The sequence below is a fragment of the Podarcis erhardii genome, assembly GCF_964252035.2.
Source record: "Podarcis erhardii genome assembly, chromosome: 9".
NCBI classification, from domain to species: domain Eukaryota; kingdom Metazoa; phylum Chordata; class Lepidosauria; order Squamata; family Lacertidae; genus Podarcis; species Podarcis erhardii.
Window position 1 is genome coordinate 13,118,452 of NC_138512.1, and position 13,472 is coordinate 13,131,923.

General features: G+C 42.7%; 1 protein-coding gene across 2 annotated transcripts in view; it reads right to left on the reverse strand.

The window, feature by feature from the left end:
- The window catches only part of SEL1L3 (SEL1L family member 3), a 52,920-nt gene that overhangs the window by 13,282 nt on the left and 26,166 nt on the right, over positions 1-13,472 (reverse strand). For both annotated transcript variants that reach the window (XM_081876209.1, XM_081876208.1), the window contains 6 exons: positions 12,838-12,957; positions 11,030-11,170; positions 8,320-8,382; positions 4,358-4,534; positions 3,978-4,105; positions 1,896-1,979 (listed from right to left, as the gene is read on the reverse strand). In XM_081876209.1, coding sequence (XP_081732335.1) covers positions 1,896-1,979; positions 3,978-4,105; positions 4,358-4,534; positions 8,320-8,382; positions 11,030-11,170; positions 12,838-12,957 — 713 coding nt within the window. The remainder of the gene's footprint in view (positions 1-1,895; positions 1,980-3,977; positions 4,106-4,357; positions 4,535-8,319; positions 8,383-11,029; positions 11,171-12,837; positions 12,958-13,472) is intronic.

Consider the following 13,472-nt stretch of genomic DNA (forward strand, 5'->3'; position numbering starts at 1 on the left):
TCCTGATATTTCTTTCCATTGAGAAAATTGCAGATTGTGTTCAAAAACAACACCGTACAAACAAACAAGACAACAAAGAAATGAACTGTGCATGAATAAAAGAATCAGAAAGCTCAATTCACTTTTACAGGGATCATAATAAAATAGACTCCAATAAGGGATGTTTTGGATGTAAGATTCACAGGTTGATAAAGTAGCCTCACCACAGAGAGGCATGTGAAGTGCAGTGTGCTAGTTTTATTTACAAAGACTGGCTGAAAAAGCTGAAAGCAGGGAAGAGTTCTACCTTAGTCCGCTTCATGTAAATTTGAGGATTATCCAATTCAGATACTGTACATGAGTCCACTCCTATTATGTCTAGTTAGGCCCTAAGAGTTTCGGGAAAATTTAACATGATGCGAAATGCATCACTTGTAGCTGAATTAATCTTAAGAAAGCAAACTGTAAATAGCTGCTTGTGCTCCCACCCTGACCCCAGCCCATGGTCATGGTTAGGACTATGTCATGAAAACTCTTCCTGCCTGCAGAGATGCTATTAGATCTTGAAAAGAAGATTCCATTGGTGCTTCCCTTCAATCTGAAATAGGTTGTGGCTTTTACACAGAGCTGGGGAAGAAAGGTTGACACTCCGAATCAACAGCTACATCTACTGGTCAAAACTTAAAAGTGAAGGATAAGGATTAGCAGCTGGTTTAAACTTTGGCAATCTGCCTCCTAGCTTTCACATGGATCCTCTGCATGTAGGTTTTCACCAAACTGTACCCAGAAAATGCTCTGGGAGTTCTGCATGTGGATTGAGATACACTAAATTCAGACTATCATTAAAGGACAGAAAGTCATCTGTGATGGTGTTTATTATTATTATATTTGTGATGTAAGGGTGGTGCTGTGGTCTAAACCACTGGGCCTCTTGGGCTTGCTGATCAGTAGGTTGGCAGTTTGAATCCCCACAACGGGGTGAGTTCCCATTGCTCTGTCCCAGCTCCTGCCAACCTAGCAGTTCGAAAGCACGCCAGTGCAAGTAGATAAATAGGTACCGCTGGGGCGGGAAGGTAAACAGAGTTTCCGTGCACTCTGGTTTCCATCATGGTGTTCTGTTGCACCAGAAATGGTTTAGTCGTGCTGGCCACATGACCCAGAAAGCTGTCTGGGGACAAACGCTGGCCTGAAAGCAAGATAAGTGCCGCAACCCCATAATCGCCTTTAACTGGACTTAACCTTCTAGGGGTCCTTTACCTTTATTTGTGCTATAATGGAGAGTTCATTAGGTTTTTCTGCTTTGAGCACTGAATTGTTTTAGGTCATGCTGAGGGCAAAACTAGAGGGAATGGTGGAGATCTGATTTCTTTAAATTTTAGCAAATAGCACTGCCCCCCCCCCCCAAGGGTAGTTGCTCCTGGATTCTAATCAGGGCTGCAGTACAGCCCACCACCACCACCAAACACTGTTTTCCAAATAAAGGTCACTCACGCAGAGTGGCTATTTGCCACATTACAAGAAACTTACATATGTCCTCCCCACCCATGGCTGCTATTTGCCAAAACTTAAGAGACTGAAGATCTAATAATAGGTTACAAATGTCTCATCTAGTTTGTACCTGAGTTTTTCATATCCAGCTAATGATTTGGCCTTTGCACTGAAACGTCTGTTGGGAGCACAGTGTTAGGAAACGGATAAATCAGTCAATTGTTCTAATTTAGCTACTATTAGGTGGCCATTTCACAGCATAGAAGTATAGAATTCCCATTCTGAATTGCATTTATCTTTTGTAGTCATTGTGTTATTTCACTTTCTCAGTTCTCTTGCTAATAATAATAATAATAATAATAATAATAATAATAATAATAATACATGTATATATATAAATACATACAGAAAAGGAGCACCAGACCTACCAAGACAATTCCAGATAAGCGTTGAGAGCTTTTTGAATGACGTGGCCTAAATAGCCATTCTTTTCTGCCACATATTTTGCCCAGCTGAAAATAAGAACAGAAACATTATCATTCGAAGTCTGCAGCCAACTTTGTGGCAGGCAAATGCCTGCACACACCTCAACCCAAATCAGTGAACTCTAGGAGAATCTCCTGCTTCCCAACATGCTGTTTCTCCCGTTGTTCTAGCCCCTTGCTTTCTTGCCCGTCTCAGCAATGGCGGACACCTGGCAGCAGCCCTCACATTGCGAAGAAGTATGAGACTGACCCTCAACTCCATTATGTACCTCCAGGTTAGGATGAGATGGGGACCTTCTTCTTGGGGGAGAAGAGAAAGGAAGGAGGGCGTTTGCTTCACTGCCAATGTAAGACTCAGGACTCCCTCCCGCCACGAAATGTGCAATTTAAGCTTCAGAAATGCAAATCCCCTCAGCCCAAAAAGTGACACAATGAACAGGGTATGAAAAAGAAAGAAGAAAACAAGTATAGGTTTGGAAGGTCAAGGTCACTGAAATCGGGTTCTCCTCCCAGTGACCGACTCTGGAGTTGCGGCGCTCATCTCACTTTATTGGCCAAGGGAGCCAGCATACAGCTTCCGGGTCATGTGGCCAGCATGACTAAGCCGCTTCTGGCGAACCAGAGCAGCGCACGGAAACACCGTTTACTGTCCTGCCAGAGTGGTACCTATTTATCTACTTGCACTTTGACATGCTTTCAAACTGCTAGGTTGGCAGGAGCAGGGACCGAGCAATGGGAGCTCACCCCGTCGCGGGGATTCGAACAGCCGACCTTCTGATCGGCAAGTCCTAGGCTCTGTGATTTAACCCACAGCGCCACCCGCGTCCCAAGGTTTGTGGTTAGGCATTGGTTAATGTGTGTGGAGGGGACGAGGCGTGGCTGTGACTTGTCCCTCCGATGGTTGCTGCGTAGGTATTCCGTTAAAGGAATCCAGGGGTTCGCCATGCATTTGTCTGACCCCTGAAAGGGGGATAGGGCCATGCAAGAGCCCCTGGGAGCACTCTGGGTGTGATCTTAGGGATCTGCACCCATCCCAATCGATCTCCCAGGGTGCTTACCTCGACTGACCTCTGCAACTGGCAGTTGTCAGTTCTGCTCCTGTCCTGGATAGTCTGAGACAGGATCAGATAGTCTGAACCAATGACTAAGCAAACCAATCACAGCCTGTTACAGATAGGTAGCCGTGTTGGTCTGCCATAGTCAAAACAAAATAAAAAAATTCCTTCCAGTAGCACCTTAAAGACCAACTAAGTTAGTTCTAGGTATGAGCTTTCGTGTGCATGCACACTTCTTCAGATACACGAAGGTGTATCTGAAGGTGTATCTGAAGGTGTATCTGAAGAAGTGTGCATGCACACGAAAGCTCATACCTAGAACTAACTAACTTAGTTGGTCTTTAAGGTGCTACTGGAAGGAATTTTTTTATTTTGTTTCAATCACAGCCTGTAATCAATAAAGTTATGGCCAAAGTTACAGATAGGTAGCCGTGTTGGTCTGCCATAGTTAAAACAAAACAAATTCCTTCCAGTAGCACCTTAAAGACCAACTAAGTCAGTTCTTGGTATGAGCTTTCGTGTGCATGCACACTTCTTCAGATACACACTGAAGTACTTCAGATACACACTGAAGTATTGACTGATTTATCCGTTTCCTAACACTGTGCTCCCAACAGACGTTTCAGTGCAAAGGCCAAATCATAAGCTGGATATGAAAAACTCAGGGACAAACTGTATCTGAAGTGTGTATCTGAAGAAGTGTGCATGCACACGAAAGCTCATACCAAGAACTGACTTAGTTGGTCTTTAAGGTGCTACTGGAAGGAATTTGTTTTGTTTTAGTTATGGCCAAAATTATGCCAAACCTCAAACTAAAATTTGAGTCATGTGTGAATTTATTTCTAGGCAGTTTTGGTGATCTTAGCACACAACCATGTTTTTTTGCAGTCACAATGATTCCTGGTTTAAGAAATTTGATTTTTAATTTTTTTTTGTTATTGTTGTCAATGCATTTCTTAGCACTACTTACATTACTGCCTTTTCAGGATCCCTGGGGAAGTTCGCTAAGTTTCCTGTAATATAATATTGTGAACACCGTAATGTGCCTTCCATGTGACCACTTTCTGCCGCTTTCAAGAAATAGTCAGCAGCAACAGTCTGTAAAGTGGGGGGAAAGCAGTAAAAAAATAAAACTTTTGCTTGTTTCATCTTTCTATAATGTCAATAATGTGAGCATAAGGAAAAATGCAAGTTTTTAAAAAAATTGAAATTATTAGCTACCATTTCTGTACTGATTGCCATTTGAAATGGCTACCTCTCTATTAAATTTTTGAGAATCCAAAGAGAAAAATGTTGTTTAATCATCTGCAATATCACCAGAAGGTAAATAAACAAACAATTTACACTCACTTTATTTCTCCCAGTTATTCCTGGATAAGCTCCATCTAAATATAAGACGCCAAGGTTGAAGGATGCATCAGGATTGCCCATAGCTTCAGCTTTTAACCAGTATCGGGCTGCTTTTGCATAGTCTCTTTTGAAGTTATGATAATACCAACCCAGGCCATTCAGTGCTTGAGGCAGTCCCTGCAGGTAGAAAGAGAGCAAAAGGGGAACTCTTAAGAACTTTCAGGCTGTGTTTCAATCCCTGATTTATTTTGTTCGAGGACCCAACACCTTATGGAAAGATATGGGGCTAAGTCCAGGCTGCTCTCAGATAAAATCCCCAGGTACAACTCCCACATTTTGTTGGAAGCTGCCCACAGTGGTTGGGGAAACCCAGCCAGAGGGGAAGGGTATAAATAACAAATTATTATTATTATTATTATTATTATTATTATTATTATTATTATTATTATTATTCCCAGCCAATTGTCAAGCAATCAAATCAAACCTGCAGAACGATGACGTGACACAATCAGAGTGTATCGTTTTAAGGGGCGAAACGTAATTTTTGCAAATTTATTCAGTGACGGGCCTTAAAAAAATACGTTTTGGGGGTGTGAGGAATTTGAATCTGCTATCATTTTTGTGACTGGGCAACATTTAGCTTGGCAAGTCTATGTTTGATGAAAAGGTGCATAAACTGCTTTTGGAAAAACCAAAGAATTTAAATTTTTTTCCTTCTGAAAATGTCAGGTAATGCATCGTCAATATTAATACGTAACGTAACCGCAAGAACTTAGCAATCACTGTTAATGATTTGTGTGCCATTCTGCGCACAATTACTTAACAAGCAAAACTAAATTAACCAAAATATCTTGGGAATTCCCAAGTCATATTATAACCTTTTAGCACCCCTCACGCCCTGCTTCTGTTACAGGTGAGTCACATGAATACTCCCTCATATCAAAACATCCCCCCCCCAACACACACAAAAATTCTAGCTTTCTGTATGTAGGGATACTCTGCTTATTTAACTTATATGCAGAATTCATCATGCGAAAGGCTGGGCTGGATGAATCCCTAGCCGGAATTAAGATTGCCGGAAGAAATATCAACAACCTCAGATATGTGGATGACACAACCTTGATGGCAGAAAGTGAGGAGGAATTAAAGAAACTTTTAATGAGGGTGAAAGAAGAGAGCGCAAAATCTGGTTTGAAGCTCAACATCAAAAAAATTAAGATCATGGCCACTGGTCCCATCACCTCCTGGCAAATAGAAGGGAAAGAAATGGAGGCAGTGAGAGATTTTACTTTCTTGGGCTCCATGATCACTGCAGATGGAGACAGCAGTCACGAAATTAAAAGACGCCTGCTTCTTGGGAGAAAAGCAGTGACAAACCTAGACAGCATCTTAAAAAGCAGAGCCATCACTTTGTCAACAAAGGTCCGTATAGGTAAAGCTATGGTTTTCCCAGTAGTGATGTATGGAAGTGAGAGCTGGACCATCAAGAAGGCTGATCGCCGAAGAATTGATGCTTTTGAATTATGGTGCTGGAGGAGACTCTTGAGAGTTCCATGGACTGCAAGAAGATCAAATTCATCCATTCTTAAGGAAATCAGCCCTGAGTGCTCACTGGAAGGACAGATCCTGAAGCTGAGACTCCAATACTTTGGCCACCTCATGAGAAGAGAAGACTCCCTGGAAAAGACTCTGATATTGGGAAAGATGGAGGGCACAAGGAGAAGGGGACAGAGGACGAGATGGTTGGATAGTGTTCTCGAAGCTACCAGCATGACTGACCAAACTGCGGGAGGCAGTGCAAGTCAGGAGTGCCTGGAGTGCTCTGGTCCATGAGGTCATGAAGAGTTGGACACAACTAAACGACTTAACAACAACAACAGCATGGCATGGCATGAGGAGATTTCACCCCTCCCATTGCAAGAATCTGCTGATTTTCCAGAGAGGAGGAGGCGGATTGTGCTTGCTACTTATTCTGCACCAGCCTCACTTCAAAGGGGGAGACTGAGTGTTATCTCTGTGTAGATAAGGTCGCTGAAGAAAGCAGCTGTAACACTCAGTGCAGTTCAGCATCTCCATTTGTATATAGTTTGTATAGTACAGTAGCTGTTAGTGAATAAAAGAAGATATTCTTCAGCACTGTCGTCCGAGTGATTTATGCTCTGCTATACTCTGCTGTGCACGACTGTCTTCTGGAAGTGAGTTTGGTGCTCACAGCTCTGAGTTGTGAGTCCACAGCACTTAGACCTGTTCCTGAAGAAGAAGGTCTCTGGCAGTGCTACCCCAGATCACCTGGCCCAGTTGGGGCTGAAGTGGTTGAGCCCAGTCGGTGGCACTGGCTCAAAGGCAAAGCTAGCATGGCAAAAAAGGATGCAAGAGCAACTTTTTCTCTCATGTGGCTGTTACTAGCATGGAGGGAGATGCCTGATTAACATATTTTAGGAATCAGGATGATAATAAAGATATGCTTATGGTCAGTCTTGTCTATCTATAAAAGCAGAAAGTTAAACAGCTTTTAAAAAACAAACAAACATAATATAGACATGGACGCATGGGAACGATTGTGGAATATTGATGTATAATTTACAGCATGCTGTAAGAGAGAATTATATGAAAATGATATATTGATGGTATCCAACACCGAGTAAATTGGCAAAAAATTATAAATCTAAATCAAATAACTTGGAAATGTAAAGAGAAAGAAGGTTATTTTTATCATATGTGGTGGTCTTGCAGTAAGGTTAAAGCTTACTGGGAAATGATATATAATGAAATGAAAAGGATGTTTAAAATAACGTTTGTAAAAAACCGAGAAGCTTTTCTTTTGGGAATTATAGGGATAGAACTACCTAAACTGTATAGAAACTTATTTATGTATGCAACTACAGCGGTAAGAATGTTACTGGTACTTGCCCCCAAATGGAAAGAAACAGAAGTCCCAGCAAAGGAAGAACAGATGCAAAAGCTTATGGAATACACAGAAATGGCAAAACTTATCGGCAGAATAAGAAATCAAGATAACAAACTTTTTATAAAAGAATGGAAATGGACTATTGAATTTTTACAGAGAAATTGTAAACAGAGAAGAACATTTGAAGGATCATTGTAATAACCTGCAATTTCATAAGAGTATATATTTAAAGTAGATGAATAAATGAGCAAATTGAGTTAATTTGGATATGCAGAAGATATTAAAAAATAAATTTAAGGAACCGCAGAAAGAGGGGGAAAGAGGTCAAGTTTTGAAATGTCAGAATGACTGTAAGATCAGTGAAATGTATAAACCTGAAATATATAAATTAAAAAATAAACAAATAACAAATAAATAAATAAAATAAAAAACAAACAAACCACAGGATTTGAGGGGACCTAAATGAAACTTAAGGTACATTAGACATTCAAGGATTGCATCTGTACCTGACAGTTTCTGGAGAAGTCGCTGCCTTCAGCTGTGTACACACTTAAGCACATTCAAAGCATATTCGAAGGACATTATTTCTCTCAAAGAAGTCTAGGTACTGTAGTTTGTGTTAAGTTGTGGATGAACATATCAGACGACACAAGGATTCTTCAAACAGCTCTTGTTTATTCACAGGCCAGAACAAAGTAAAAACCTGAGTAAAAACTATCTGAGTAAAAACTATGTACAGTATCCCCCTGCTGACCCAGGGTGAGAACTTCAGTACATAACAGTTTGCCCCTCACAGGGTTACTATTTTCAGCAGCGCTCAACAAGATACAGTACCTAGAATTCCCTGAGAGGAAAAAATGTGCTTTGGATGTGCTTTAACGGTATACAAAGCCTTAGACTCCTGCAGCAAAAACAACAATCTCGTGGGACCTTAAAAATCAGCAGATATATTGCGGCATGTCGCTGAGCTGCAGCAAGGGGACGCTCCATCAGGCAAGAGACAGTGCTGGACAGCGCAAATTCCCCTACAGAAACTGTTTTTTGTAGAAGTTACCTTGGATGCAGCTTTCTTCATCAGATGTAAAGCAAGTGTTCTGTTCTTTTTCACACCTTGGCCCTAAAGCAATGACAAAAATCAGGATTATACAAAGCCTTTCCTATTCCTGCTCGCTGTCACATTAGCTTAAAGGGACAAAAATGCAGGTGTAACTTTCAAATGTGCAGGATTCTCCCATGATTAATTAGTATCCTAGCAAAAAAAAAAGGACTTTCCTCCTCCTCAAAGCACCCATATATCTTTTATGCTCGTGAAACGTCAAAAACCTCGTATCCAATTGACAAATGCAATCTCCTCATCCCACATTGATATTAAGGTGTAAAAGTTAAAGGTTAAAGGTAAAGGACCCTGGATATTAATGTGTTGTTGTTGTTGTTTGGTTGTTTAGTCATGTCCGACTCTTCATGACCCCATGGACCAGAGCACGCCAGGCACTCCTGTCTTCCACTGCCTCCCGCAGTTTGGTCAGACTCATGCTGGTAGCTTCGAGAACACTGTCCAACCATCTCGTCTTCTGTCGTCCCCCTCTCCTTGTGCCCTCCATCTTTCCCAACATCAGGGTCTTTTCCAGGGAGTCTTCTCTTCTCATGAGGTGGCCCAAGTATTGGAGCCTCAGCTTCACGTTCTGTCCTTCCAGTGAGCACTCAGGGCTGATTTCCTTAAGAATGGAGAGGTTTGATCTTCTTGCAGTCCATGGGACTCTCAAGAGTCTACTCCAGCACCATAATTCAAAAGCATCAATATCAGCCTTCTTTATGGTCCAACTCTCACTTCCATACATCACTACTGGGAAAACCATAGCTTTACCTATACGGACCTTTGTTGGCAAGGTGATGTCTCTGCTTTTTAAGATGCTGTCTAGGTTTGTCATTGCTTTTCTCCCAAGAAGCAGGTGTCTTTTAATTTCGTGACTGCTGTCTCCATCTGCAGTGATCATGGAGCCCAAGAAAGTAAAACCTCTCACTGCCTCCATTTCTTCTCCTTCTATTTGCCAGGAGGTGATGGGCCCAGTGGCCATGATCTTCGTACCAATGGGTAATTCCACACAGAGGCACGTTCTGTTAAATGGAAGTCTTGCCCAAAAAGGGAAAGGAAAAATGCACCCAATGCAAGATGCAAAAAAAAAAAAAAGGGGGGGGGTTAAAGCCAGTAATAAAAGGATTGTTTAAATAAATCAGGAAACTGGCTAAGGAAAAAGTCAGGACATTTGATGGCAAAGCAGTGAAAGGCTTGCTAACGGAGACTGCAGAGAAGTTGCAGAATGAGGAGGGAAGACTGGTTCCTGAAATGACCATTTCCAGCATTGCTCTTTTCGCTTCCTCCTCCAGCTCTGTGCAAAAGGTAAAAGGTAAAGGACCCCTGGACGGTTGCGTCCAGTCAAAGGCAACTACAGTGGTACCTCAGGTTAAGTACTTAATTCGTTCCAGAGGTCCGTTCTTAACCTGAAACTGTTCTTAACCTGAAGCACCACTTTAGCTAGTGGGGCCTCCTGCTGCTGCCATGCTGCCGGAGCACGATTTCTGTTCTTATCCTGAAGCAAAGTTCTTAACTTGAAGCACTATTTCTGGGTTAGCGGAGTCTGTAACCTGAAGCGTATGTAACCTGAAGTGTATGTAACCTGAAGCGTCTGTAACCCGAGGTACCACTGTATGGGTTTGCGGCACTCATCTCACTTTCAGGCTGAGGGAGCCGCCGTTTGTCCACAGACAGCTTTCTGGGTCATGTGGCCAGCATGACTAAACTGCTTCTGGTGCAATGGGAAACTGACGGGTGCCAGAGCGCACAGAAATGCCATTTACCTTTCCGCCGCAGTGGTACCTATTTATCTACTTGCACGGGTGTGCTGTCAAACTGCTAGGTTGGCAGGAGCTGGGACAAAGCAACGGGAGCTCACCCTGTTGCGAGGATTCGAACCGCCAACCTTCTGATCAGCAAGCCCAAGAGGCTCAGTGGTTAGACCACAGCGCCACCAGCATCCCAGCTCTATGCACTTTTCAAGGGGATGGGGGCAGACAGCACCACCTTGTGGTAGGAGTGCGAGGGTACTGGGGGAAGGCTACCTGCCCAAATGTGGTATTTATGGGCAGAAAAAATAAATCAAGGGGCTCGGCTGGATTGCTGGGTTGGTGGTTGTTATTTACTGAGTTGAATAGGATTCAGAATGCAGCAGTCTGATTGTTCCTAGAACAATAGGATTCGGAATGCAGCAGTCTGATTGGTCCTAGAACAATAGGATTCAGAATGCAGCAGTCTGATTGGTCCTAGGACAATAGGATTCGGAATGCAGCAGTCTGATTGGTCCTAGAACAATAGGATTCAGAATGCAGCAGTCTGATTGGTCCTAGGACAACAGGACCCAGAATGCAGCAGTCTGATTGGTCCACAGGAGCCACCCAATAGCTCCAGGTGGAAGTGAATCTGCAACCTGATTGGCCTACAGGAGAATCCCGGAATTAGCCAATGACGTGGGGCCCATTGTGTAAATCATGTATATAAAGCAGACATTCTGGGGGAACTTCCATTCCTCCTCACCACTATGAGCTGAATAAAGAGCATGAAATCCACTCTCGACTCCGAGTATATTTCAGTGGTGGAAATCACTCATTTTACACTGGAATGTTTATTTTGATTATGTAAGGTTTGCAAAGAATGCTTCTCTGAAATGCTGTCACGTTCTATAACAAAAGCAGCAGTTTCTCTATTTTACCTTGAATAACACGATGGAATAATCATAGAGAGATACAAGGTCTCCTGTCTCCAAGGCACCCTTTGCATACCACTCGACAGCTGCTTTGGTGTTTTTCCCCACTCCTTGCTGGCCCCAAAAAAGCATCTGTCCCAAACGTTGCTGAAACAAACGGAAAGATGTTCGTAAATCTCAGGTATGTACTGTCAAGATCCATTTCAGACTTTCACGAATCTATGCGAGTTTTTGTAAGTCCAAGGGAGGTGCTTAAAGTAATCTAAAAATTCCCTAGCAGAGAAGAGTGGCAGATCAAGTTGATGGACTATGCTGAAATGGCAAAAATGACTGGGAAAATCAGAAATCAGGAAGATCAAATCTTTAATAAGGAATGGGGGAAATTTATAACTTATCTTGGAGACCATTGTATACAGTTAAAATCGTTAGTGGGACTGCAATAACACTCGTGATGTAACGAGAACTATAGATGTAATGGAAACATCATAATTTGGACTACTATAAAAGATGCAGCAGAAAACATTTTAAAACAGGACCCACGGAGGGGAGGAGCGAAGTCCAGGGATTCATAGGAATCTTGTATTTATGGAAGGTGTTGTGGTATGGGTGTAAATTTTAATATGTAAAACCAAATAAACAGATACATAAAATATAAAATAAAATACCGTATTTTTGCTCCATAAGACGCACTTTTTTCCTCCTAAAAGGTAAGGGGAAATGTCTGTGCGTCTTATGGAGCGAATGCCTGTGGATGGCGGGGGGATCCTGCTGCAGTCGCGAGCAGAGCATCTATGGTTCCCCTTCCTTCCCTCCTCCGTGGCTCACTTTGAAGCAGAAAAAGCGGGAGAGGAGCTGTTTACATGGCTGTAAGCAGCTCCTGTCCGGTTGGCTCCGTTAAAGCACATGGATCCTCAGGATTTTTGCATTGGGTCACCCCAAGTTCACCATCAGATCACATAGCATGTTCATGGCTACAGCCTGCACCAAAAAATCACGCACCCATTGTTGCCTGGGGCCGCAATGGCGCAAAAACATGGTTACAAAGGACGGATCCACATGGATTCTCAGGATTTTTGGATTGGGCTACCCCAAACTCACCATCAAATCACATGTCTGTGGCCACAGCATGAGCCACAAAAATCATACATCCACTGTTTTGTTCAGAATATTTTTTTTCTTGTTTTCATCCTCTAAAAACTAGGTGCGTCTTATGGTCAGGTGTGTCTTATGGAGTGAAAAATATGGTAATCTAAAAAATACAGCTAAGCAGTCAAATGAAGAGAGGAGGAGGAGGAGGAGGAGGAGGAGAAGAAGAAGAAGAAGAGGAGGAGGAGTTTGGATTTGATATCCCGCTTTATCACTACCCGAAGGAGTCTCAAAGCGGCTAACAATCTCCTTTCCCTTCCTCCCCCACAACAAACACTCTGTGAGGTGAGTGGGGCTGAGAGACTTCAAAGAAGTGTGACTAGCCCAAGGTCACCCAGCAGCTGCATGTGGAAGAGCGGGGAAGCGAACCCGGTTCACCAGATTACGAGTTTACCGCTCTTAACCACTACACCACACTGGCTCTGTGGTGGGCTGTTTCGACAGGCTAATCACATTATCTTGCGGTGGTGGGAACTGTGTATATCTGAATCCCCTTCAGTGTGGTTTGGAATACAACGTGGGACCATGCATCCCTGCTAGCTGTTGTGGGTTGAGCACCCGGCTTTGCATGCCACAACCTTGATTTTTAACCAAGTGAGAAGAAGTTTCCCTTCAGTTCAGTTTCTAGAGAAAGGAAGATTGTTCAGGTCTACTAGCAAACACTCCACCTGCGCAGCTGCGTTTCCTCTTGTCGCTTCGTGCTTCAACCACATGAAGATGTCGCCATTTTCTTTCGTTTGAGCTTTCAACAACTCTTCGTCCCGGAGCCTGATGGTTTCTACAAAGGCCTAGGAAAGAAAGAAAACATTAAACAGACAAATGGCGAGAGGGGAAGAGGAGATCTCATTCATAACACTGAAAATGTTAGGTGCTGTCTAAGCGCTCTGCTCCATTCTTGCACTCGGACCTCTTGACAGTTTGCCTTTGAGTCAGTCAGTGCTAAGGAAGGCCAAAGAAAATGGACTACGATTGGCTTTGCCATCTTGATTCAAAATGTTCCCCAACACCCATGTATCCATGTAGACTGCCCTCATCCCCACTAAGGATTCTTCTTGTCAAGTAGGGCAATGATATATTGAGAGGTGGCCAAAGCTATGTCAAAAAAGCAGTGTCATGTCAAAGTGACATTTTGGTTTTTTTAATGATTTTTTATTGGAAATTTTATTTACAACATAACACAACCCCCACCCCCCAACACAGAAATCCACCCCCATCAGACACAAACATAACAAACAACAAGCATAATATACAACAATACAAACAACCAAATAAAAGAGTTCCTTTATCCTGTTTCTGGCATCCT